The sequence below is a fragment of the Pongo pygmaeus genome, chromosome 11 (genome assembly GCF_028885625.2).
Source record: "Pongo pygmaeus isolate AG05252 chromosome 11, NHGRI_mPonPyg2-v2.0_pri, whole genome shotgun sequence".
Classification (NCBI taxonomy): Eukaryota; Metazoa; Chordata; class Mammalia; order Primates; family Hominidae; genus Pongo; species Pongo pygmaeus.
In genome coordinates, this window is record NC_072384.2 from 72661083 (window position 1) to 72688405 (window position 27323).

The 27323-nt window shown below is 39.3% G+C and overlaps 1 protein-coding gene across 4 annotated transcripts in view; it reads left to right on the plus strand.

Moving 5' to 3' along the window:
* The window catches only part of RAPGEF4 (Rap guanine nucleotide exchange factor 4), a 316916-nt gene extending 310324 nt beyond the window's left edge, over nt 1-6592 (plus strand). For 2 of the 4 annotated variants that reach the window (XM_054477049.2, XM_054477050.2), the window contains 2 exons: nt 2292-2346; nt 5337-6592. In XM_054477049.2, coding sequence (XP_054333024.1) covers nt 2292-2346; nt 5337-5464 — 183 coding nt within the window. In that variant the 3' untranslated portion in view covers nt 5465-6592. The remainder of the gene's footprint in view (nt 1-2291; nt 2347-5336) is intronic. The other 2 variants (XM_054477052.2, XM_063648318.1) reach the window with 2 other exon arrangements.
* Nucleotides 6593-27323: the final 20731 nt, after the last annotated feature.

Below are 27323 nucleotides of genomic sequence, written 5' to 3' on the forward strand. Positions count from 1 at the left end.
TTATGAAGTCTCAGAGTATAGCTGTAAAGAGTAGCATAAAACGAAAGTCAGAATGAAATGTTTTAGCTTTCAAAACTAAAAAGCAGAACAATTACTCCCTACAAAATGGTATAGGAAGAGGTTTCTGACCCCTGCTAATTGTTTTATTATTCTTCAGAGGGGCATACTGGCAGCATTTCCCAGGGTTTTCGGTAATTACACTCCATTCAATATCTGAAGAATTACAATAATTCTACATGGAATATACTTGTGTCCTTCAGATGCAAAGCCTTTAGAGAAGTGAAAAAACAACTTAAAAGTAAATTAGCAGGGAAGTTATCATTGTTACTATTTATTTCCCGGCTCCATATATCAAGGGCTAATTATACATTGTACGTTACGTTTTCTGGGAGGGATTTGTGATATGTTTCTCATGCTGATCAACAGATGGATGTGTCAGTTTTTAGGATCTTTGACGAAGTGAAGTTCTAACTTTTCCGATTGCCTCTTTGTGTGCGAAATTATCCAATGCAGGTACATGTCACCTCAGGCTTGCTAGAGTCCTCAAAGCAGTAGTATTCAGTGAGGTATTATGATGCTCGCAGATAATATATTTGTAAGGCCTTGACTCATCTATGATTTTTTTTTACGCTATGTAAGCTTTCTCAAAGTCATTTTCTTATACTTTGGCAAGCCAAGGGTCCGTGAGAGAAGAAAGGGATGACTAGAATTACATAGCTGCTCAGAGATCGGGGAGTCTCTTTCCCTGGGTGGCGCCTTATCAATTTTCTGCTAGTGTTGTAATTAATCTATTATCTCTACAGGGCGCCCTTTAGAGCCTGAGCAGTAAGGTGTCCTGAAACATACATAGTGACCAGGAGTGCCAGCTATTGTTCAAATACCGTGACATTCTGGCTAAGAAATGGAGAGTAGGTCTCATGAGTGTTTTTCCCCAGGGGATAAGAGTCTCTGTTTCTGTCCATTTTCTTTTCTCTCTTCTTTTGTTTTTAATTGAGCTTAGCACAAAAGATTCCCTTTTAAGTCTTTATTGCAACCAAAACGTCACAAAGAAATTAAGATGATCACTTAGTGACCAAATTTTAAAAGGTCAAATAAATTAGAATCTGTCCACTTGGTTGAATACATGCTTTTTAAAAAATGTTTTAAAATGCAAATGGCATGGAAAATAGTCACAATGCAATGTGAAAAATTTCAAATCAAAATAAAATATGTATGTACTATATGAATTCAAATTTTTTGAAAAACATGTTTTTATGTATTTTTAAATATAAGAAGGCTATATGCCAAAATATTAACAAGATTACTCTTGTGAAGTAATATTCTAAGTGATTTTTACTTTGCTCTTAACATTTTCTGTATTTTCTGAATTTCTTTTTTTTTTTTTTTTCTTGAGACGGAGTCTCGCTCTGTCACCCAGGCTGGAGTGCAGTGGCACGATCTCGGCTCACTGCAAGCTCCGCCTCCCAGGTTCACGCCATTCTCCTGCCTCAGCCTCCGGAGTTGCTGAGACCACAGGCGCCTGCCACCATGCCTGGCTAATTTTTTGTGTTTTTAGTAGAGACGGGGTTTCACCGTGTTAGCCAGGATGGTCTCGATCTCCTGACCTTGTGATCCACCCGCCTCGACCTTCCAAAGTGCTGGGATTACAGGCATGAGGCACTGCGCCTGGCCTATTTTCTGAATTTCTAAGATGCGTATATGTTAGTGTTATAATCAGAAAGGAAGAAGAAAGGAGGAAAGGAGGGAATCAAATCATTAGGATTAACATTAAAATGCAAACTTTTGCTGGAAGATTAGAGAGGTCAGTAATACAGAGTGTGTAGCAAAAATGTAAAGGTAGAATATTTTGACTTGCTGTTCAGTCAATAAAATCTCATACCTCATGAGTGAGTCTTATTTACTGTGAGGAACTTGACAAGCTAACCCTTCTCCAAATCTAGGATAGTTACAGATTCTCTTACAAATTCATGGCAACCTCAAGAAAGGATGGTGAAAAAGCACTAATGTACAGTCTCAGGCATGATAGATGCTTTTTACATCATGGGGAACTGGCCAACAATTATGAGAGTTATGCCATTAATATTCCTTACCTGAAAATGCCTTGTATGTATGTGGGTACCCCTTTGAAATAATTAAACAAGTTATACATCAGCTAGTTGCCTTCAGATAGTCAACATCTCAGAACATGTCACTTCTCATGGTACCAAGTATTGCAGAAATGGTTTGTTTTCCTTTTTGGATTGTACTCTACGCTTACTTGAATTTCTTTTTTTTTTCTATATTCCTTTTAGCGCATGATTGCAAATACGGCCAGAACAGTGAGATACTACAGGAGCCAACCCTTCAGTAAGTTAAGTGCTGCCACCTCTTACATTGTAGATGTTGGTGATTAAGGTCTTCTTAATGAGGCCATTGAGACACCCTTGGAGCCTGGGAAATATCTGACTGTGTCAGAGACACTTTGGACCATGAATTCCATGAGATAGGGGCCTTGAGTTTAAGGACTGTTTTTGCTGTTTTAAACTAGAACATATTTACATTGTTGTGAAACTAGAAAATAACCATAGGAATATTATTTTGTGAATGAATTTAAAGAGAATTAATTTGCTCTATCCAGTGCAGCTGGAGACAACTAAAGTACGACTGCCAACAAATCCTGCCTCAAACCAACTCTCTTTATGACTCATTGCTCCATGCTGAGAAACTCACATCAGCCCTTGATGACTCAGTTCAGTCAATTATAAACCAGGAAAGATAATATTTATTGTCTTTCAGGGTGTTGCAAGAATGCATTAATGTTTATAGCACATCCGTAAAAGGTCCAAAAACAGGATTTCATATTATATTTCTAGTATTCCCACATGAATTTGAGGTGCTCTTTTAAAATCTGAACATCTATCACAAGAACTGGTATAATGCTTTAATATAAAAAGATTACTAATAATAAATAACGATTTTAGTCTGTTGGGAGTTAAGTTGCATCATAGCACCAGATGGTCATACTAGACCAGTGCTACTGTTTCTTCTGGGCTGGGACTTCCATGGTGGGGGTGGAGCTTTGGCTCCCTCAATCTGGTCTGGAAATGAGAAGGTGAACATTAAAGATTTTTGCTAAGTTCATTGTATGAGTCATTTAAAGAAATTTATCCCATTAACTCAATATGATACTATGACATAGACATGAATCTGAGGCTACCAGTACCATCTCCTCCAATAAACCCAGTGCTAAGAGACTACGATATTCTTGTTTTATTAGTCAGAGTTGTTTGTTCTTCCTAGAGCAGGACTAGCTCATGGCCAGATTTGCTAACATGGGACACCAGAACTACTAAATGTTCATTTTTTAATGAATAGAGAGGAAAAATATAAGAAAAATAACATTGATTTGGGGAGTAACTGATTCAAATGATTGTGCCTTCTCTGACTTCCAAAATGTGAATAGTCTTGCATATCATCAACTATTCGTATGTGGATTCAGACAGAATTAAAGCATCTCATGTGTTTTCATCTATTAATTTACTTTGTGTTTATAGATGTGATCATAAAGCAGTTGTACAAGTGAAAACAAGAATAGATAAGTGACATCAGTTACAACCGGAGTTTATAATCCCAAATCCAGCAGCGGGGATAAAAGGGGACCCTGAAATTATATGCCAAATCGTGTGTGCCTGAGGGGGTTTATAGCCTTAAGAAGGTTTTCAGTGAGGCTCAAGAACCATAAAATAATGTGCTTTGTTCTATGAGCTTCTTTGGAAGTAAATCTTGCATTCTTCTATGTCTCCTCCTAGAGAAGCCAAGGGGAAAATTTATTTAAAAAGAAAAAAACTCCACTGCATTTGTTGAAGTTATCAGTAACTGCTGGTAAACAACAGCTGCTCAGCTCTGAAGTCAACAATCTATAGATAAAGCTATAGGAATAGATTCACAAACACTGTGGGAATGTGTACAATGTAATTACAGTATATTGTACATGTAGAATACACTGCCAGTGAGAAGCGGAGGAAATTAAACACAATGTGCTCTGCAGTTTGCTGTGATATTATTTCTATGTGATAATTATACTGATGAGTTTCTTCTCACAGGGGGCAGGGGCATGTATGTCTTCTCTCTGCTTTTCTGCCTTCAGACCTGCAACACTCCCCTTCACCCCTTGTGCAGATGGCATTCTAATTGTCTTTGGGAGTGCTGTGTGGATCTAGCAGGAGCAACCAGACTGCAGAAGGCAGTGTACTGTGGTGGAAAGAACCCCAGTCGGGAGCCAGGGTCTGGCTCTGCCACTCCAGGTGTCCCCTTAGACCTGAGGCCCTACCCAGTGACGCATGAAATGGAGGTGGCCCACAGAGGTGTTGGGTCTAAAGAGAGCATTTTTTTCCCTTTTATTTTGAAATAATGTCACCATTTTAAAATTGGGAGAATTCACGAAGAAGAAATCCAGATTTCCCATTTCTTAACAAAAAAAAAAGGAAGATCTGGCAACTCTAGGCACAGATTCCCCCGTGGCAGCAACATGCAGAAGCCAGGTCATCACTTCCGGAGGGACCTGTGTTTCCAGTTCACCACCTTCTAGTCTGGCTTTCCTTATTCATGTACATTCCCTGCGAGGGCTGAGTGCATTGGCTCATCATTCAGGCCTGATCTTCAGGAAATCGGTTAACCTCAGTTGCTCACATGCTTGGGATGTGCATCAGAATAGAATGGTAGCTGAGTTTTCAGAGCAGATAGCATCAAAGAATCAAAGGTCTAGCAGAAGTCATAACTTCAGCCTGTGAGTTGGGTCTTTTTCTGAATATGGACAGTCTCTAAGAACATACAATCTGTATAGTAATGCTGTATACTGTGTGCAAATAAAGAGGGGAGTCAGGACTCTGTAGTCTCACTGGCCTGCTTCAGTTTGGCCCAGATGTTAAGCACTTTTGTGAGGGGCTAATGAAAACTGTCTTTTGACATTAGTCTTCATCTGGATCAAAGGAGGCAGAGACACAGAGTGAGACACAGAGACCTCTGGAAAGGGAAACAATTTTAATCTGTACCCGGGGGCTATCAGACACATGCTTCCCTTTTAATTTGGTGCCATTTTTTTTTGTTTTGTTTTTACAACGTGCAATTCAAAGGAGAATGATCAAAAGAGGTGATTCCAGGGAAGACAAGAAAATTGGAGGGTAGGAAGGAGGAGATGGAACAACCAAGTGGAAACGTTTCAATGATTGTGGTGTGTTGAAAGGTCTTGAGGGAACCCAGGAACCTACAATAAATGTAATAAATAATTGGAGAAGTAAGATTGTATCTTATATACATATATTACACAATGCCAATTCTGCCCTTTCCTCTTTCAACAGATCCTGATGCAGCTCAAGCTAATAAGAACCATCAGGATGTCTGGAGTTATGTACGGCAATTAAATGTGATTGACAACCAGAGAACTTTATCACAGATGTCACACAGATTAGAGCCTCGTCGACCATAGACATTTCAAATGCCCAGAGCAACAGTTTGTCTCCAGTCCACAATCTTTCAAAAATGCCATTTATGCTACTACTGACTGTATTGCCACTAGAGAATTCTACAAAACAAGCAAAAACACATCCTGAGACACCTCAGGGCTGCATTCAGCTTACCAGCTACCTGGCAAGAGAAGGAATTATTTGACTTGCCTAAAGCTTACACACTCTAGCTTAGGAATCCCCAGTTTGTGGTTACCCTGTTTCATTTCCACTTGTGCCATCTTCTTTGCTGAAGTGTTGAATAAGGCCCACGTGAAGAGTTTGGTAGAAATACCCTTGTCAAGAGAACTAGCAAGCCCCTGACATTTTTTTCTAAGAGTGTTTATGGGATGAGATGTGCTACAAATGGGATAGATTTGGATAAAATTTTAACTCAACATCTTGATTTGGAGCCTGGGGTTTGGGGAAGGTGTTGAGGAATCTATAGAAGTCCAAATTATAGGTTGTATTCTTCCATCTTCATCATCTTACCTCTGAAGGAATAGAACCGGACCACATTATTATGAAACATTATGGCTGTTTATGTAATTTAGGGAGGACTGGTCTGTAATTTCTGAATGATATATAGAATAATATTTATGTTTACAATGTAACTTTTCCAAATTTACAAATCAGGATTATATACATAAGAATTCCACTAAGAAATGCCAAGGTTCTTATTTCAGCGTTAAAGTAGAAAATAACATTTCAGAAGAGTACAATATGCACAAAACATTTTTCAAAATTGAAATATTTTCCTGGGCATTAAAAATCTTTACTATTGGCTACAAATTTATTGTACCTGATGAAAACATATTTTCTGGACTTAAATGTTATTACAAATATCTTAATTTTCAGCAATTGTTTTGCACTTTCAAAGATTGTAAATAGTTCATTCAATCAATGGTATAGAGTTATTTATTTGCTACATAATAGATATTGTGCCAAATAATTACTTTTTATTTATTTTATTTAGTATGTAATTTTGAAGTACATTTTTTCCTGTTTTCACAATTAGACTACATTTAATGTGTAGGAATTGTATGTATGTATATCTTCTGTAAATAACATCTAGTATCTTCACTAAATATAATTGTTGACAAAAAATGATTGTGTTCATCTCAATTCCTATAATATGAAAGGGATAACCATTTGGTATGGTGGGGTATTGGATCTTTTAATGACACAAAATTCACATATTATAAAATTCATTCTTTTAAAGTGCAGAATCCAGTGATTTTTAGTATATTTACAAAGCTGTATAGATAACCATCATCAGTATCTAACTTCAGAACATTCTGCTCATCCCTAAAAGAAACTCTGAACTCATTAGCAGTCACTTCTTCTTCTCCTCTCCCTCCAACCTCTGGCAACCACGAATCTGCTTTCTTTGTCTTTAGATTTACTCTGGATGTTTCATATGAGTGGAATCATACAGTATGAGGCCTTTTGCGTCTGGTTTCTTTCACTTAGCATAATGTTTTCAAGGTTGACCATATTATAGCTTGTACCAGTACTTCATTTATTTTTATGGCCATGTAATATTCCATTCTATAAATAGACTACATTTTGTTTATCCATTTATCAGTTGACAGACATTTGTCTGTTGTGTTCACTTTTCAGCAATTAGGAGCATTGCTGCTCTGAAGGGGCACTGGATTTTAGAGCTCCCTGGTGTGGGGCTTCATGCCATTTCTCAGTGATTTAAGTACTTAGTAAATATTTGATGAAGAGATATCCAAAATTCTTTAAATTCCAGACATGCCTCTATTTTTTTAATAAGTCAGCATTTTCCAGAGCATGTTCCAGCCTATTCTAGTCTCACAAGTTCACATACTGTCCCTCCAAAAGCAAACACACACATGCAAAGCCAAAAACAAAACCAAGATTCTATCTTCAAATAAATGTGGGGACCACTGCATAATATACCCCATTCATAGAAATGATTCCCAGTATTCACTCACACATTAAAGTCTCTGAGAAGTCCTATTGTAATCCCTTTTAACATCCCACAATTAAAGTCCACTTTGAGAAATGCCAAAGCAGGCAAATGCCTCTCTGTGTTCATTCATATAAAATTTCAAGGTCCCCAGAACCAGAGGTGGTGTTTTCTGTGGTATTACACCTGCCTCTGGAGGCAAGTGCAGTGCCTGGGATTTACTAGACAATAAAAGAAGGTCACTGAATAAATTTTCTTGAAATCATTATCGTTCAGTATTTCACTACCTGATAGACCTCAATATCAGCTGCAAAGGTTCCACTTTTATATATTTTCATTTAGATATCCTTTATAGTTTCTTTTCTAGATAATTTACAAAGATGATGAATGAAGCTGGGAGCCCGTTCCTGGGGCATCCTTGCTCTTGTTTTGCTTGTCTTTATTCCTACTTTACTGAAAGCTAGCATTCTATATACAGCAGCACTTTTCCCCAATTCCATGGTGACTGCCAACTTATGATCTTATTTTAATGTAGTTTCAACATTATTCAAAATTGATACATATTCCCCTATGTATGTTCCCCTTGTTGTTCCACATGAGAATAACTTAACTGTACTTAATAAAGATAAGACATTTTTAATTATTTCTAGCTTCTTTGAAAATGCATTAAACTCCATTCTTGAAGGTAACAGTGGTAAAATAATAGAATTCACACTCTAAAAATGTAGAGTAGTAGCCAAGCAACCCTTCCTGAGGCAGGAGATGCAGTTAATAGTTTAAAACTTGCAAACAAGCCAAAAGAAAATGAGATGCCTACAGGGTCACAAGAAGGATAATGAGGTTTGCTGGAAGATGTGAAAAAGAAGAATGTTTTTACCAAAAGCGCCTGTAGAAAATTATACATTTGAGTGTTTAACATACCTATTTAGCAAGGTCACTGGCATAGTTTATGGGAGCTAAGCTTTTCCGGCAATTTTTGAATACCATGCAGGTTAAATATACTCGTCCTGAATTCAGTGGCATTTCCTCTGAAGATATGAATGCAGATCAATGACTACCAGTGTGAGAAAATTAAACAGAGTGTCATTTTAGTTTCAAATTGTGCTTTGAATAATAATAAAAAAAATCAGCCTGGAATATGCAGTGTGGTAAAATGAACCCCTACCTCGAAAAGCTTTCCTTTTACTGTCAATCTAGAATGCATTACATCTCTTGCTTTAGAGTAATCTTAATCTGTCCTACATTGAAAATTGTGGTATTAGATGAACAGTTATCTTATCCCTTACTTCTAAACTGGAAAAAAGCCTTTAACTTAGGTATTGTTAGTCACTTTTCTATTCATTTATTCATTCATTTTCATTCATAGAAAATAATGATTGAAGTGCTTACTGAGTGCCCTCTGTGGACACTGAATTCAATGGTGAGGACAACTAGAGAAGGTCCCTGTTCTCCTGGGGCTTATCATTCAGTGGAGGAGACAGAGGTTAACCAAATAATGATGTGAACAAATAAATATAAAAATGCTTCCCGCTGGGCACAGTGGCTCACACCTTTAATCCCAGCACTTTGGGAGGCCGAGGCGAGTGGATCATGAGGTCAAGAGATCAAGACCATTCACGAGATGTAGTGAAACCCCATCTCTACCAGAAATACGAAACTTAGCTGGGCATGGTGGTGCACGCCTGTAATCCCAGCTACTTGGGAGGCTGAGGCAGGAGAATCACTTGAACCTGGGAGGTGGAGGTTGCAGTGAGCCGAGGTCATGCCATTGCACTCCAGCCTGGCAACAGAGTGAGACTCTGTCTCGAAAAAAAAAAAAAAAAGAACGCTTCCAAGGAAGGATATGGTGTTGCAAGAGCATGTGATAAGGGAATTTAACCTGATCAGAGGCAAGGAAATGTTCCCTGTGAAAGTGACAGTTGAGCTGAGCTCTGAAAGATGTGAGTGCTGGCTAAGAGAGAGGAGGAGAATGTGTTCTAAGCAGAAAGTAACATTGGCAGTAAGGGACAGCAAGCTCACTGTGGCCAATGGAGATCGAAGGAGACAACATTTCCAGATGTGCTAGAGAGCTAAGAAGGGCTCAGAGCATGTAAGGCCTATGCAGAACTTTGAGTGGGAAGTCATTAAAGAGCTTGAGGCAGGGCATTGCATTTCCAATGGTGAGCCCTTGAATGGCAGAGACACTGCTTTCTGTGTACCACACTGCCCAGGACACTTCGTAAGGGCCATCCCTAATTCCTTAGTTACTTTATTATGAAGGCTTAAAGGTAGAGCAGAGGGAGCTGTGGAGAATGCAAGCATTCAAAAGCAGTAGTGGACCCAGACACCCATACAGACAAACATCATCCCTTCTCCTAAGTCCACACTGGGCCACTTTTTAATTTTTTATTGTGGTAAAAGATATATAACATACAATTTACCACTTAAAACCTTTTTGAGCAAATAATTCAGTGGCATTTAGTACATTCACCTTGTCGTACAGCCATTGCTGCTATCTATCTCCAAAACTTTTTCAACATTCCAAACTGAAATTCCGTGCCCATCAAACATTAACTCCCCATTTTTCCTTCCCTCCAGCCCTTGGTAACCACTTTTCTTTTCTCTCTATGAATTTGCCTTTTTCAGGACTTCATATAGGTGGAATCATACAATATTTGTCCTTTGTGTCTGGGTTGTTTCACTCAGCTTAATGTTTTCAAGGTTCATCCTAATTGTAGCATGTACCAGAATTTCCTTCCTTTTTAAGGCTGAATAGAATTCCATTTTATGTCGATTCTACATTTTGTTTGTCCATTCACCTGTTCAAGTCCCAACTTCTCAATTCTTTGGGGTATATACTAAGAAGTAGGATTGCTGAATCGTATAGCAATTCCATTTAATTTTTGTAGGAATTGCCATACTGTCTTCCACAGTGGCTGTACCGTTTAATGGGCTACATTGGACATAGCTCGTAATTACCTGCATCATCTCCGAAGCTGCCAATGTATGGCACAGCTGCTGAGAGAAGGAGTGGGCAGGGGACCCAGGGCTCAGTATGTGGGTATCCAAGCAAGGAGCAGGGAGGCTTCATTTGCCAGTGTCCCATCTGTCAAGCCAGGACAGCTCACGAGACAATCACAGCCCCAGAACCTCTGTCCATCCTTGCTGCCCTGTGGGTTGATGCACCACACTCCTGCTGCCTGTGGTCTGACACTGCAGGATGGGAGGAGTGAAGGGAATGTTTCTAACCCCCAGAGAATAAGGGCGTGGGAATGGGAAATGTGGTCGCTTTGCTCAGGCTCCTTTGCATGTGCTTTTCAGGCAGCTAGGGAAGATCAAGCATGCTGCTACAGGAAGCCAGGATCTTTGTTCCCGGGACAATTCAACCTTGGAAGGATTGGGGCCAAAGCCCTGCTCTAAAGGGAAGTAAGCACAGGGCACTATGGGCTCATGGGCTCTGACATTTCCCTCCAGATTTGAGGAAGAAAGAGAGCCTAGAGCCAGGGCATGTGAGAGCTGCCTGATTCCATCCCAGTCTTCTTCCTGCATCCTCCTCTGGGATGGTTCTGACTCTTCCTAGCCAGAGAAAACTCAGGAAGAGTGGAATTCTACAATAGGAGGACCAGTACAGAGAAACATGAGAGCAAAAGTTGGTATAAAACTCTTCAGAACAGGTTTTTGCAGCACCTGAGACAAAAAGAGGACTGGAAAAGCTGCATCAGGTCTCCATCTATTTCCTTAGCCAGAGACAGGTGGCAAAAGTCTCCAGGTGATAACATCAAGGACCTGGCAGGAATGGAGGAGAATCGATGATTTCAGGCAGGAGTCCTGATACTTTAGGACAGAGGGACAGATTGATGATTCAGTCTCCCCAGCAGGGAGAAGCACTTGAGGTAAGGAGACACAGAAGCTCTTGGGGAACATGTTCTGCATTAGCCAAGCTGTGGTAACTTTAGAAGAATAAAGAAAGAGGTTGTTCAGTGATATCAGTGAGTTTATCAACTGCTGTGTGTATTCGGGTTATCCAGAGAAATAGAACCAATAGAATGAGCTTTAAGGGAGATTATAAGGGATTGGCTTACATGGTTATGCAGATTGGCAAGTCCAAAATGCACCATGTGGACTGGCAGCCTGGAGACCCAGGAATGCTGATGGTGCAGTTCCAGTTTGAAGGCCGGCAAGTGGAGACCCAGTAAGGCTGGTGGTGCAGATAAAGTCCAAAGGCAGAGTCTGCTGGAGCGTTTTCTCTTGCTGATGGAGGCCAGTCATTTTGTTCTATTCAGGTGCCTTTAATGGATTAGAGGAGACCTGTCTGCATTATGGAGAGCGGTTTGCTTTAGCTACAGCTCACCAATTTAAATGTTAATCTCATCTAAAAACACCCTCCAACTTGACAAAATTAACTATCACACTGTATAATAAACCACTCCAAATTTCAGTGACTTAAAACCAAAGCTTTAAATCAACAACTATGAACCATGAGTTGATGGGTTAACTGGACTGTTCTGCCATCTGAGCCAGACTTAGCAGATCAGGGCTGGACTCAGGCATGCATCTGTGGTCAGCTGGTCTAGGATGGCCTCAGAAGGAATGACTTGTCTCTGTTCCATACAGTCTCTCACTCTCCAACCAGCTACCCTGGGTTTCCTCACTTGTTGGCTGGGAAGGGTTCCCAGGAAGCAAGAGGATAAGCAAGAGCTCTAGAAGCCCAGGTCAGAACTGGTGCTCCAAGAGGACACTATGACTTCTGCAGCACTTTGCTGATCAAAGTGGTCAAGAGGATAGCCAAGAGTCAAAGAGTGGAGAGACAATCCTCTCTCTTGATGTCTGGCACAACCAAGTCATATCATCAGAGTTGTGAATATAAGGAGGGGAAAACTGTTGTCATTTTTACCAACCATCTACTAGAGTGAGGGTAGCACATAATGGGAGCGGCTGGAAGGTCCACTGCTCTTGTTTAGGGAGAGTTTTTCAGGCATGGTGCAGCCAGCTGTTGAAAGTGCTTCTCCAGGGTGACTCTATTAGGTCTTGGGGAAGCAGCAGGACTGGCAGAAAGATAACCAGCTTGAAAATCAGGCAGACCTGGGTTTGACTCAATCAGGGCCACCTCCAGTATAGACAGCAGCTTTGTGTGTATTAGGCAAGAGTCAACCCTTCCCTCCATTGGCACTGCCTCACAGAGAGCTCCTCCTCAACCAGGCTTCCTGTTGTGCGTGCCGTGGCCTACACTGTTGTAATGTGATAGCCCTCAGCTGTGAACTTTGGTATTTTACCTCTTTGAGCTTCATTTTCTACATCTGCCAATGGGAATGACAAAGCCTGCCTCACAAAAGCTGGGGGTAGTCCTAAATGAGTGAAGGTGTAGAAAGTGTCTGGCATACTGAGTGCTTGGTGCTCAAGAAATATTAGTGCCTTTCCTGCCTCTCTGCTATAATGAGAAGCCACAGAAAGAGGTGCTTTAGAACATTCAAGGATGCCTGAGAGTTCAGCCAAACCAATTATGAAAGGCTGGAAAAGGAGAGAAAGTTATATGGTGGCTTTAAGTCATTGAAATTGACTTGGGCTAGAGGGGCAGTTTACGAGTTCTGTCAGATGCCTGTCCTTTGTATTCCAAACTTGGTTTACACCAGTTTTGCAAAGTTTTTGCTGCAATAATTGTACCAAGATACCACATTTTTATATAGGCACAACTAAAAAGTTATTTGCAGCAGAATAAAAAATATTTCAAATTACTGAAAAAAAGAAAGGAGAAGTGAAAATAGAATAAAAGACTCATGCTCCTTAACAACAGATAAAATGTTCGTATACGAAAGAGTAGACCAGAAACTAAGCCAAAATATAACACAAGTCATACAGACATAGATCACGCCAGAAATTAGATTTTAGCCTAACCTCGGTGTTCATTTACATGCTCAGTCTATCTCGCCTAGAAACAATTATGCATTGTTACGAGATGCCTCCTAAGAAAGTAGCTCTTCATTAGCAGTCCTAATCTTCCCCCACCTAATACTCAGAAGCCATTATAAAAATCCATTTATATTTCTGGCTTCAGAAATTACATTGTAGGTATAAGCCAAAGTGTACATTAAATTAGGGATTATTGCTTGTGGCACTCTATGTGAGCCAGGTGATGCTGGGCCATTTTAATTAAGAATTCGTTTCCAATAACAACACAAGCAAATGAATAACATTAAGTCAACATTGAAACAGTCGTGGGTGGAGGGGATTATGGGAATAACTGTGATACTCAGTTGTATTATAGGCTTATTGTGCAGAGTTCATTTATGCATTAGAAAAAAACATCTTTGCAGCAACTGAAGAAAGTCTGTAGCACGGGGCATGGAAATCTTTTGAGCATGATGAGATGGTTGCTAGGGGAAAAATAGAGGAAGTCCTGTACTTGTTTTTTAAATTAGAAGAAAAGCAAGGTCACTAAGGAACACAGATTTTTAAGTACAAAGTTTTCTGAATGTGGACTTTGGAAGAGAATTTTCTGGGCTATTTACTGGTTCAGTAATCGATGCTTTTTGTCTGCCAGTTCTTCTGGCATTTATTGAACACCCACTATGTGCCAGTTACATACAGAAAGCATTTTATTCTAAATACCTAAGAAATGAATAGTTTCACTATTTACTGATGAGGAAACACTGAGAGAAATGAAATATCTTGCCCGAGGTCACATACTTAGATTATGAAAGAGGTTGGGATCTCAAACCAAGTACATCTGATTCCAAGGCATATGTTGTTAGCTATGAGGCTCACAGTCTGCCTAGCTTCTCGTCCCCAAGAGGACTGATTATTCAGGCTTTTGATGCTGCAAAATAAAAATAACAGATAGGAGTTCAAGAACCAAAGCATGAGATTAATTTTGCCAAAATATAGTAAGTGAGGTTTTAGGAAAGTGATTTGGAGTATTTTTTTCTGAAGTTTTATCTTTAAAATAAAAGTGTGTATGTATACATATGAATCCCTTCATAAATATCCCACAAATCATATGCCATATATCAGTTATGGGAAGACTTTACTCAGGAAATAACATTTCTTCGTATTCACCATAAGGGATTCACTCATATACAAGAAGGAGCTTCAGTTGTATTTGAAATGGTTTATCTCTTAAAATACGTATGATTGGCCTATATGTGTTTTCATATTATTCTCCGTACTTTATTTCATTAGAAATTGACTCCACTGAAATCAAAGCATTCTTGAACTCCATGTATTTACTGAATATTATGAAGAAAACAGAGGCAAGGGGGTTTCATTATAGAACCCAAGAGTATTTCATTTTAACAAGTCCTCATTGGACATATCTTGTCTGGAACTCCTTCCCCTCTGCTGCCAGTCACATGGTCTCCTTTTTCTATTCCCAGTTCTCTCCACCCTCTCTAGTTTGCAGATCATTCTTGGGGACCCTAGGTCATGTTTTCTTTTTTATGCAGACCACTTTAATCTTCTCATAGCTTCTGACTCCAAACTTGAAAATCTCTACTTGGGCTGGGGATGAAGATATTGTTTGTACTGAGCAAACAGAAGACTCTCCTATTACCAAGATCCCTTATCTTTAGAATGGTACTATCAAAGAAAAAAATAGGAATAACAAAAACTGTTATGATATAAAATAGGTTAAATAGTCTTATTTAAAACCAAAACTGGGCCTGGTGCAGTGGCTGGTGCCTGTAATCCCAGCACTTTGGGAGGCTGAGGAGGAAAGGTTACTTAAGACCAGGACTTTGAGACCAGCCTGGGCAACATAGGGAGACCCTATCTCTACAAAAAATTAAAAAATTAGCTGGCCTGGTGGCAAGCACCTATAGTCCTAGCTATTTGGGAGGTTGAAGTGGGAAGATTGCTTGAGCCCACGAGTTTGAAGTTACAGCGAGCTATGACCTTGCCACTGCACACCAGCCTGGGTGACGAAGTGAGACCCTGCCTGAAAAAAACAAAATAAAAATAAGTATATATAAAAATAAAACCAAACTGGCAAAAGCTACTTCTGCGTCCTCAGGATGAATGTCATAATTCACATCAGGAGCAGTAAATATGTTTCTTGTTTAGGTTGGTGCAAAAGTAACTGTGGATTTTGCCTTTGAAAGTAATGGCAAAACCCACAATTACTTTTGCATCAACCTAATTCATTTCAGAGCCTGGTAGGAGAGAAAAAGAAAGGAAGACCGAAACTTCAAAGCCTCCTCTAGCTCTGCTGCATCCAAGCACGCTTAGCAGAGGATCTATTCATGGAAATGGGAGCCTAATAAATCACTGCCATTCCACCTGGAGACAAATTCACAGCATACACGTTAACATTACTCTTCCTTTCTCTTCATATCCTCTAAGTTGTAATAAGCTTAGGGGATAGTTTTTTTCCCAGCTACTTAAAAAAAAAATCCTTAGAGGCTGCATATATATATATGTGTGTGTGTATATATATATATAATTTATTTATTTTATCTTATTTTTTCTTTGAGACGGAGTTTTGCTCTTGTTGTCCATGCTGGAGTGCAATGGCGTGATCTCGGCTCACCACAATCTCCGCCTCCCAGGTTCAAGCGATTCTCCTGCCTCAGCCTCCAGAGTAGCTGGGATTACAGGTGTGCACCACCAGGCCCAGTTAATTTATATATATACATATACATATATATATATATTTTAGTAGAGATGGGGTTTCACCATGTTTCGCAGGCTGGTTTCGAACTCCTGACTTCAACTGATCCACCTGTCTCAGCTTCCCAAAATGCTGGGATTAACAGGCATGAGCCACCACGCCCGGCCTGATTTTTATCTTCTTGATAACCGATCATTTCTTTAAAGGCCTCTCAAGCACTGGCAAAAATTTGCATTTAAATACTCAGCAAGATACTCTTCCTGCACACTTTAAAAAATCACCTCCAATAGGCCGGGCACAGTGGCTCACCCCTGTAATCCCAGCACTATGGGAGGCGAGGTGGGCAGATCATAAGGTCAGGAGATAAAACCATCCTGGCTAACGAGGTAAAACCCCGTCTCTACTAAAAATACAAAAAATTAGCCGGGCGTGGTGGCGGGCGCCTGTAGTCCCAGCTACTTAAGAGGCTGAGGCAGGAGAATAGCGTGAACCCAGGAGGCGGAGCTTGCAGTGAGCCGAGATGGCGCCACTGTACTCCAGCCTGGGAGACAGAGCGAGACCGTCTCAAAAAAAGAAAAATCACCTCCAATATAATCTTTCACATTTTTTCATTAGCCATATGGGTTATAACTTCACGAAATAAGACAGAAAAACTCCAAGGCGTGCTGGCACTGACTCAACCACACAGGCTGAGCCAATTACGAATACATTACCCTACAGTAAGCCTGCTGGTCAACTTGTCCCATCATGTACTAAAGATTCTCATTGAGTTTTCCTATTCAGGAAAGCACCCTATGGCTAAAAAATCTACTTCACAATAGTGGAGATAATCCATGCCAGCTAACTAAAATAACCAACATAATTCTTCATTCTTACATGTAAACAATAACAATCACCAGAGATCTCTGAGAAAACTAGTACCATAAAAATAAAAAAACAAAAATAAATAAAGAGAAAAACTAACTCTGGAAAAAACAGAAATAATTCAGGTAACTGAATAGCAACAACAACAATAATAATAACAGCAAATATTCAGCATATGAAATGCGACTAATAATAACAATAATAATAGCTAGCATTACTGAACACCCAACTCTGGGCCAGGTCCTGTTTTTAAGTGCTGTTCATATGTAGACTTATTTAATCCAAACGAAAACCTGAGTACTATCCTCATTTTACAGATGAAGAAACTGAGGCTCAGAGAGGCTAAGTAAAATCCCCAAAGTTACAGACCTCATAAGCAGCAGACCCAGGCCTCTATGCCTCTATCCAGCTCTATGTGACTCCTATTGCTTCAGATGGACCCATGTTCTTTTTTTTTTTTTTTTTTTGAGACAGAGTTTTGTTCTTGTTGCCCAGGCTGGAGTGCAACGGCACGATCTCGGCTCACAGCAACCTCCGTCTCCCAGGTTCAAACAATTCTCCCGCCTCAGCCTCCCGAGTAGCTGGGATTACAGGCATGTGCCACTATGCCTGGCTAATTTTTTTTTTTATTTTTAGTAGAGACGGGGTTTCTCCATGTTGGTCAGGCTGGTCTCGACCTCCTGACCTCAGGTGATCCGCCCACCTTGGCCTCCCAAAGTGCTAGGATTACAGGTGTGAGCCACCGCGCCCGGCGATAGATCCATGTTCTTAATCCCTATGCTACACCTTCTTCAGAGCCCTAATCTTTGAGTTTTAGACACTTCAAAGTCCTAATTAGCATTTATCCCAAGGGATTCATCAAGCAATCAAGTTCTCTTCTACTAAGACTACTGAAGGTCCACCCTGATTTGTCGATGAGTCTGGGGAAGGGTGACAGCTTGAATTTGGTCTCCGTCTATATACACATTTACAGATAAGGCGAGTGAGGAGATGAAGGGCCCAGGGCTTTAAGAATACCTATGAACGTTGTTCTGTAACAAGATGTCGACCCTGAAACTTGTAGTGTCCAGATCCATCAGGATCTGAATCATCTAAAGATATGTCTAAGGCAATGTCCTCCAGAGACTGGAAATGTTGCTCATGGCTATTAAGCTGTGTGATCTGACACACTGAAACTTCTTAGAGGGGTTTATGTAACTAATTTGCATAGTAAAATAATCCAGATAAACTGGTTGTCAAGACAGATGGAGGCTGGCTAAGCGAGGCTGAATTTTGATTACTCAACTGAAATAATTCAGTACAATTTTGTATATCTGACTTATAATTATTTCGAAATGTTTTCCACAGTGGGCTGGGAAGGTTTGCTCTATGTTAACAAAGTGAAAAACTTAGGCAATTATCCAGTTATTTCAACACTTTTATTTTTTTGCCTGACATCTGCTAGTAAAAAGAATTTTGATTAAAATACTTAAATAGTTGAGGCAAAAATGTGTTTATATGCGTGTGTGTGTGTGTGTGTGTGTGTGTGAAGCGTTTACAGTTGCACGAACATACTAGATAAATAGCCCTGCTCTCCGCTTCTTTCTGATAGAACATTCTTTCCATTAAAGTACTCCTGTATTAGTCAGCTTGGGGTGCCATAACCAAATACTACCTACCTACCTACCACTTCCTACCTGTGTTCAATTTTCTGTCTCCACTAGGAAAACAACAGCAGCAACAACTTTATCATTATCATAGACTAAGGCCATTTCTAAAGAAAAAGTTGAAAGTGGGGAGAATTATCATAAAACATGACTGGTAATGAAAAGAGTATTATGTGTCAGGAGGATGGATTAGTGAGAATAGCTTCTAGTCAAGTGTCTTTCTTGAGAATCAACTCTCATGGAACCTCCAAAATGTATATAAGATGAATTACCCTGGATGGAAAATTAAACTAATAAATAACCAAATTAATGTTTTCAACAAAATTCCACTCTTTAAGACTTCAAAAACAATTTTAAAAAGTGAAAAAGAGATTGGGCGCAGTGGCCTGTAATCCCAGCACTTTGGAAGGCTGGGGCAGGTGGAATACTTGAGGCCAGGAGTTTGAGACCTGCATGGCCAACATGGCAAAACCCTGTCTCTGCTAAAAATGCAAAAATTAGTCGGGTGTAGTGATGCATGCCTGTAATCCCAGCTACTCAGGAAGCTAAGGAATGAGAATCACTTGAACCCAGGAGGCGGAGGTTGCAGTGAGCTGAGATGGTGCCACTGCACTCCAGCCTGGCTGGCTGACTGAGATCCTGTCTCAAACAAACAAACAAACAAACAACAACAACAAAAAGTGAAAAAGAGTTTTCCATAGGAAAACAAATTTTAGTTTTATTATGTCTCATCTTTTCTTAACTCAAAGCTCTACTGTGGAATTATTTAACAATCTTGGAAGTAAAATTGTATGCTGTATAGTTAGGAACATTCTAAACTACAGACATGTTGTTACTCAATTCCTTGATTCAGAGCTCAATTGCATTGACAGCCAAATATGAAAGGAGAGCATATCTTTTCACATTTATCAAAAAAAGGGACATTTACCAAAAGTTCAACATGGAAAATCATCTGGAAATCCAGCTTGTATTTCTCGGTGAAAACTATATATGTTTGTCTTTACTATGTTTCAATAAAAATAATGCCTTTTATTTGCTTTTAAAACTTATGAAATACTTTTACATAAATTACCTCATTTGAACTTGACAACAACACTTTGAGATGGATAGGAAAGCTATAAAGGACAATTCACAGCAGGGGAAGCTGAGTTTGAGAGGTTAAATTCATTTCTCAAGGTGGAAAAGAAAAGATTACCATGGGGTCATATCCAGAGAACACTAGAGGAAAAAAGGAAGAAAGATTGAAAGAAAAGAAAATATTTCCTGGAAATGTTACATAAAAACGTGAAGACTAATCTCACATATAATTATTCAGAACTGTTATATGTGAAAATAAGAATTGCAACGAGTGGTATGTGGGAAGGCTCATCCTACTGAGAATGTAAACTGGCACTACAGAAGTTTTGATAAGGAGGAGGGTGTGTGACCCAGGCAAAAAAAGGCTTAATAAACCTCATTCTCCGATTTGAAGGTGACATGTCTAATTCTATTGTAAAAGCAATGTCACCCCAGAGTCTGTAGAAGTCAGGGAGTCAGTGAGCAGATATATTTAAATATGTATAGCCAAGCCAGGTGCAGTGGCTCATGCCTGTAATCCCAACACTTTGGGAGGCTGAGGCAGGAGCATTGCTTGAACCCAGGAGTTCGAGACCAGCCTGGGCAACATGGCAAGACCCCATCCCTACAACTAATTTAAGAATTAGCTGGGTGTGGTGGTGCATGCCTGTGGTCCTAGCTATTCAGATGGCTGCAGCAGGAGAATCACTTGAACCCACAGGTCAAGGCTATAGTGAGTGGTGTTTGTGCCTGTGCCACTGCACTCCAGCCTAGGAACAGAGCAAGTCCCTGACTCAAAAAATAATTTATATATATATATAAAATGCATGCACACACATCCCTATTTTATATATGTAAATATATAAAATATCAAATATATTATATATAAGTATATGAAACATATATTTTTATCAATTGTATGTATTACCTTTACTTGTTTATAAAAAAGATCTAGAATCGATTTCTTTTTAGAACGTTGATACTATGCATAGGAAAATAAAATGTTATGGTTATAAAATAAATTTTTTAATGTTACGGCATTTCTTAAATCAGTGGAAGAATATCCACTGAGGAAAAAAGTCTTAATTTCCTTTTATAAATAGCTGTGGATTAGAGTACTACAACAATAGTTCTAACTCTGCTATTGCTGTGCATTTAAAGCCAAGATGATGACTGTATTGAAAGAGAGGGAAGAGAAAATCAATAGATTACGGCTTCAATGGAGCACACAACAGTGCTGATTAGAGAACACAAATGGATTGCATAATAGTAAAATAACTATAAACTGGGTATGGATTTAAGCCTATGTTAAGAACATTCTTAACTGCATTGTGTCTTTAGAAAACATGCATTGAAATTATAACAGCAAATTAAATCTATTCGACCGCAAAATTTAATACATAAGACATAGCATTTATTAATGATCTGGAAGAAGGAGTAAATAGCATGTTAATGAAATTTGCAGATGCTGCTAAATTGGAAGGTGTTACAAACAACAATGCAGACAGGGGCTTAATACAAATGGACCTTGAAAAGTTAAGGAAGAACCAACAGTGACAAAAAAAAGAAAAGAAAAAAGAAAGCAGGTTGAACTTATAAAAATATCAGTTAGAGAAATTTCAACATGAGAAAGAATAATACAAAAGAAGTGTGGCCAGGAAAGTGACTTTGAAATTTGACCAGGATTTTGTGATTATAACCAGTTGTTAAATCCACATCTGGGAGGTCTTAGCCCAGATCCTGGGAAGCAGTAGTCATTCCCTTACTTCCCACTCGTCCTCCAGGCAGTCCAGAGGAAGTATGTTGCTTAGTTGTAGACTCTTGGTAGCAAGAGAAATGAAGAAAACACAGATCAGGCATATCAGTTAAAAATGCATATAGAAAAGAAAGGGATTACTATGGGAGGCAGATGATTATGTATTAGTATCATCTAATCAGGTATACAATGAAAAAGACCATGAGAAATCTACAGATATCTGAAAATTTTATGTAAAAGATGGTTATGTCACTTGATTATTTATGAGTGATGATTAAATGGATCTAATAATTACCTTATGAAATATAATTATTGCTTTTCCAGAAATCAATGGATAGAAGAGTTCGCCTGCCCTATTGCACATGCCTAAATTAAAGAAATTGGTGGTATAGCTGAATGACATATGGGGTTATAGTTGGGTTTCTCAGAATTTCTGGAAGTTTGGGTCTGATAATTTGGTTTATCCAGGAAAACAGCAAGATGTGTCTAGGGGAAGATCTGAGGACTGTAAGAAAGTAGCAACGTATCTGTAATGTTTACCAGCTCACCTGAGATATAGCCACCTGGGGATGAAAGTTCATCCCTGCTTATTGGATCTTTTAAAGTAGAAGCCTCAATTTCAGAAACTTGACTAGGTTTATAACACGTTATTTTTATGTAGTTATATTATGTATGCTTTTCTTTAGATTTCAGTAATGTTTTTTTGAATACAGGCTGCCACCCCAGCACTTGGGATGGAAGCAGTGTATTCTTAGTTGCCAGGTGTGACAATGAGCATGAGAACTGATGTAGGCAGGTTCCAAAGTGTAGGGGAAGATGTTGGGAGGGGACAATGGTGGAAGAATTGAAGCTGGGCCCATGCATGGACTTTTTCCACCTGGGTATTCTCCTTCTTGAACACTTGTGTAGTGTTTGAGGATTTGTATATAGGAAGATATTCTTTATAGAGGATTTGTATATAGGAAGATATTCTTTATAGAGATCTGAGACAATTCTTGAACCATTAATTACGATAAAGTAGTGAGAAATCATGCACTTAAAACCTTAAAACTCTTGTATCATCTTGTCTAAACGGGTATCAGCTCTTTGCTGCTACACTATTTAGTTAGTAAACTTTGTTTTAATAAATTAGACCAAAAACTTTAAAATGTTTCAGAAAAATATTACTTGTTGGCATGTGCTAAGACATGGAATACATGCAATTGCCTCTGATGTGTACAAAGGTCTTATGATACATATTATAAAATATGCCACTTTTTTTCCAATTTTTAGCAATGGCTGGGCCCTTTGAGAAATAATTGTAGAGACTGACCAGGTGCTTCTTATAGCTCATTTCTTTGTCAAAAACATCTAAACGTATATTTCCCTTGAAACACAGTACAATAAAAACAATATGGGCTATAGACTCAGATAGATCAAGGCTTATCTATATCCTGACTTTACCACATATTAGCTATGTGATATTCAGCAAATTACTTAGCATCTCTGAGTCTGCAGTTCTTCTTTTATAGGTTAAATACATTAAATAATTAAGTGTATTTGTATAACTTCTGATAAAATGCTTAACACAGAATCAGTGTTCATGTAGTGTTAGTTTCCATACTTCTCTACAAATAAACTCCCTGAGACAGTTAAAAGTAGTTTCTTGAATCATAATTCAATTAGGAATTCACTTTCTTTTATTCGGTTTTTCATTAAATAAATATTTACTGAGTGATTGCAAGCAATGTTTATGTCAGTTGTGGTGGGTTTGCACAGACATAATAATATATGTGGATCTTCCCTTTAAAGATCATGAAGAAAAGGAACAACAGCATGTAAATAATCATAATATGGGGCAAAACCCAAAAGATAAACAAACGTATTCTAAGATTCCAAGGGGGAAACGATTACTTCTTTTTTTTGAGACAGGGTCTTGCTCTGTCACTCAGGCTGGAGTGCACTGGCTTGATCATGGCTCATTGTAGCCTCAACCACATGGGTTCAAGCGATCCTCCCACCTCAGCCACCCAAGTAGTTGGTACTACAGGTACATGCCACCATGCCTGGCTAATTTTTAAATTTTTTTTGTGGAGGCAAGATCTCAGTATGCCATCCAGGCTCCTGAGCTCAAGTGCTCCTCCTGCCTTGGCCTCCCAAGATTACTTCTTAACAGAGGATTGGAAAAGGCTTTCGAGAAAGGGAGCATTTTACCTGGGCCTTGAAGATAGCAGAGGTGCTAGAAGAAAGTAATTAGAAGGAAAACATGGAAATTGGAAAATGAATGGTTCTATTTGTCATGAGGCCCATGATGATGGGAGATGTTTGGGTTAGATAATGGAGGATTTGGGGTTTTGGGTTTGGGTTAGTAATGGAGGATTCTGAATGCACCCTAAAGAGCTTGGACTAACATATTAGGCAGTAAGGCATCAATAAAGGTTTTAAGCAAAGGTTTTTGAGTTTTGATAGGATTCTTCTACCTAATTTATTAGCTATTCCTTCTAAATTCATGTTAGTCCTTAATTAGATACGCATGTTTCCTAGGTCTTCATCCAAGTTGTTGAAATGTTCAACAGGGCAGAATAAAGAAGAGAGCCCAGCAACATACCGTTAGAAACCCTTCTCCACCAGAGCACTGATCCATTCATCAGCACTTGTGGCTCAGTTTTCAATCTAATAGAAATTCACTGTATTGTGTTGTTATCAGTTAAAATTTCCTTCTGATTTCTAAAGCCATCCTGAGAAACTTTGTCAAATGTTTCACTGAAATCAGATCCACACTGACCTCCTGTGACACCAGTAGCAAAAACTAGACACATCTTGATTTCAGTGAACCCATGCTGGGATTCAGTGAATCCCAGTGTTCATATTCAAAGTCATTACCAGCCCTTCACTTAATAATACCACTTCATAATAAGTAACTCCAGGATTCTGTCAGAAAATTATATCAATTGTTACATCTTTGGGAAGAGGTATATGAGTTTCTTGCAATAAAGTAGAGTTAAGAGTGAGTAGAAAGAACAGCAAGACTCGGCCAGGTGCAGTGGCTCACGCCTGTGATCCCAGCACTTTGGGAGGCCGAGGCGGGTGGATCATGAGGTAAGGAGTTTGAGACCAGCCTGACTAACATGGTGAAACCTCATCTCTACTAAAAATACAAAAATTAGCCAGGCGTGGTGGCTTGCACCTGTGATCCCCACTACTTAGGAGGCTGAGGCAAGAGAATTGCTTGAACCCAGGAGGTGGAGTGAGCCAAGATCGTGCCACTGCACTTCAGCCTGGGTGACAGAGTGAGACTCTGTCTCAAAAAAAAAAAAGAATAGCAAGGCTCAATGCTGAATGAATGTGACAAACTCAGTTATGATTCAGTCAAAGTTTAGTATAGCATTTTAAAGAAAAGTAGCATGGCAAACAATAGTAAAGAATGAGCAGTGACTAGGACTCAAGACTCAGATATGTAGGACTTTATCATCCCACATCACCATTAGGCAGTATGGTCCCAAGGAGGGGACAGTTGTTTAAGGACAGGGCTGGCACCACATCCCAGATATTCTGCCATTTAGCAAAGTGCTCTCTTCCCTGCTTGATGCAGCTGCCCTGTTATGCTGCATCTTGAAGCAGAGAACAAGGCAACCAACTCCCTTCAGACTCTAAAATATCAGTTCTCAAAATGCAGCCTGGGGACCCTTTGGGGGGGTTGCAAGGTCAGAACTCTTCATAAAAATATTGACACTCTCTCATGAGTGTACAGTGGAATTTCCCAGAGGATATATGTAGTATGATATTGGAATAGATTAAATTCAGAAGCAGATATTAGAATCCAACTTTTGTCTACTAAGCTAAACATTAAAGAGATTTGCAAAAATGTAAAACAATGGTATTCTTTTAGTTTTTAAAAATCTGGGGCAATGGTTATTTTTCACTAAAATGTTATTTATGTTAACATAGGTAGGCTTATTGGCTTATTATTTTTAAATGGATTAATTTCTAATTTTTTTTTTGAGATGGAGTCCCGCCCTGTAGCCCAGGCTGGAGTGCAGTGGCACCATCTCAGCTCATTGCAACCTCTGCCTCCCAAGTCCTGCTTCAAGCAATTCTCCTGCCTCAGCCTCCCGAGTAGCTGGGATTACAGGCATCCGCCACCAGGCCCAGCTAATTTTTGTATTTTTAGTAGAAACGGGGTTTCACCATGTTGGCCAGGCTGGTCTCGAATTCCTGACCTTGTGATCAACCTGCCTCAGCCTCCCAAAGTGCTGAGATTACAGCTGTGAGCCACCGTGCCCGGCTTTAATTTCTAATATAATAAATTTGATAGATATGACTCACTTAAAAGCTATTTGGCATCCTCAATGACTTTTTTAGAGTGTAACGGAGTCCTGAGACCAAAAAGTTTGAGAACTGCTTGATTTGAAAAAAACAAGCCTAAAGTCTACCTTTTGCTCCCTGAGGGAAGGCAAGTTGCCCAACTTTTCCAAGACTTTTTCTGGCCCCATAGCATGGGATGATGACTTAAAACTACCTGCTAGGGTTATTGTGAAGACTAAATGGGAAGATGTCTGTGTAAAACTCTTAATTCAGTGCACGGCGTATGACTATTCAGTAAATATTAACCATCTATTATTATTATTGCTTCTGCTATTACTGTTACTACTACTATGAGGGCTATTACTCCCTGCTGGTGATGTCTTTACTCAGATACATAAAGAACTTTTTCTTTGAACTTGCTAAATGCTCTCAGGCCATTGCACTTGTTCCCTTTGCCTGGAATATCTTTCCCTCCTTTTTGTCCAGCAAATCCTCTTCATTTCTTCTTGTATTAACTTCGAGCTTCTTTGATTTGGAAGCCTTCATTGACCTCTCAAAACTATGCTAGGTACCCTGCTGTAAGCCCCAATCTTTGCCCCTTTAAGAGCATACCACAATGTAATTGCTTGTGTCTTTGCTGGCTCTTCCATTGCACTCTGAAAACTGTGAGAGAGGGGACCATGCTTGTTCACTGCTATAATTATAAAGCTCTGCACAGTGCCTGGCAGTCAGTAAATGCCTGTTGAATACATGTTGTAAAAGTCTTCAATATGTCTTCTTGCCACACTGCTCCTTTCATGTCCCAGGGTGCCTAAATAAACTCGATATCCTGAATATTCTTGTAAATCTCTTTGATCCTCAAGTTAGATGTAAAAACTAAACTCAAACAATGATCTGGGCTTCATTTATGATTTTAAGGCAATGGTTAAATGACTTAAAGGATGTTTGATTATATACCTTAATTTCCCAGGGATTCAGAGTTGTACAGGAGGTAAAGCCTTGGTCTTTGCATAAAAGTTGGGTAATTCTTAGCTATGATCCAGGCATAGACTATTCACAATTTAAGATGGAGAACTAAGACGGCTAGAGAAAATGCCCCTGGGTGCCAGCTTGCGCCATAACTCTTACCACTATAAGAGGAGGGGAGGATAAAGACTGCTTTCTTCCTTTCAAGTTGCCATTCCTTCTGCCATTCGTAGAATTTATGTCTGCACTTTTCTCATCCACTGATAGCTAGTGGCAGTTTCAGAATATCTATTTGAAGAGGGGCTTAGAGGAAACAGCCCCATTGAATAGGGGGATAGGAAAGTTTTTCCTTAAGCTATATTTATATTTTTCAACTTAGATAGCATGTTTATTTTGGAGAATGTTCTTGGATATAAGAGGGTGCTAAGGACTTCCAAGCCACCCCACTGCTAAGAGTACATCTATTTTTAGTGTGGAAACATTTGAAGTAAAGGAATAGGCAGGTCTGATAAGAGAGGTTTGACTAGGTCTCTTTTGTTATTGCTTTTCACACAGGTAAACCTAAACTCTGCCTGGTGAGTATTAACCAATTGAAAAAAGATTTGAAAGTTCAAAAAAGCAGTCAGTGTTGAGAATACATACTAGACCATATTTATTAGGTCTGGGGCCTAAAAAGATCAGTATAATCAATAGGAAACAGGCAGCTTGATAAAAGAAAAACCAAACTTGAGGCAATCAGTTTATCATACAA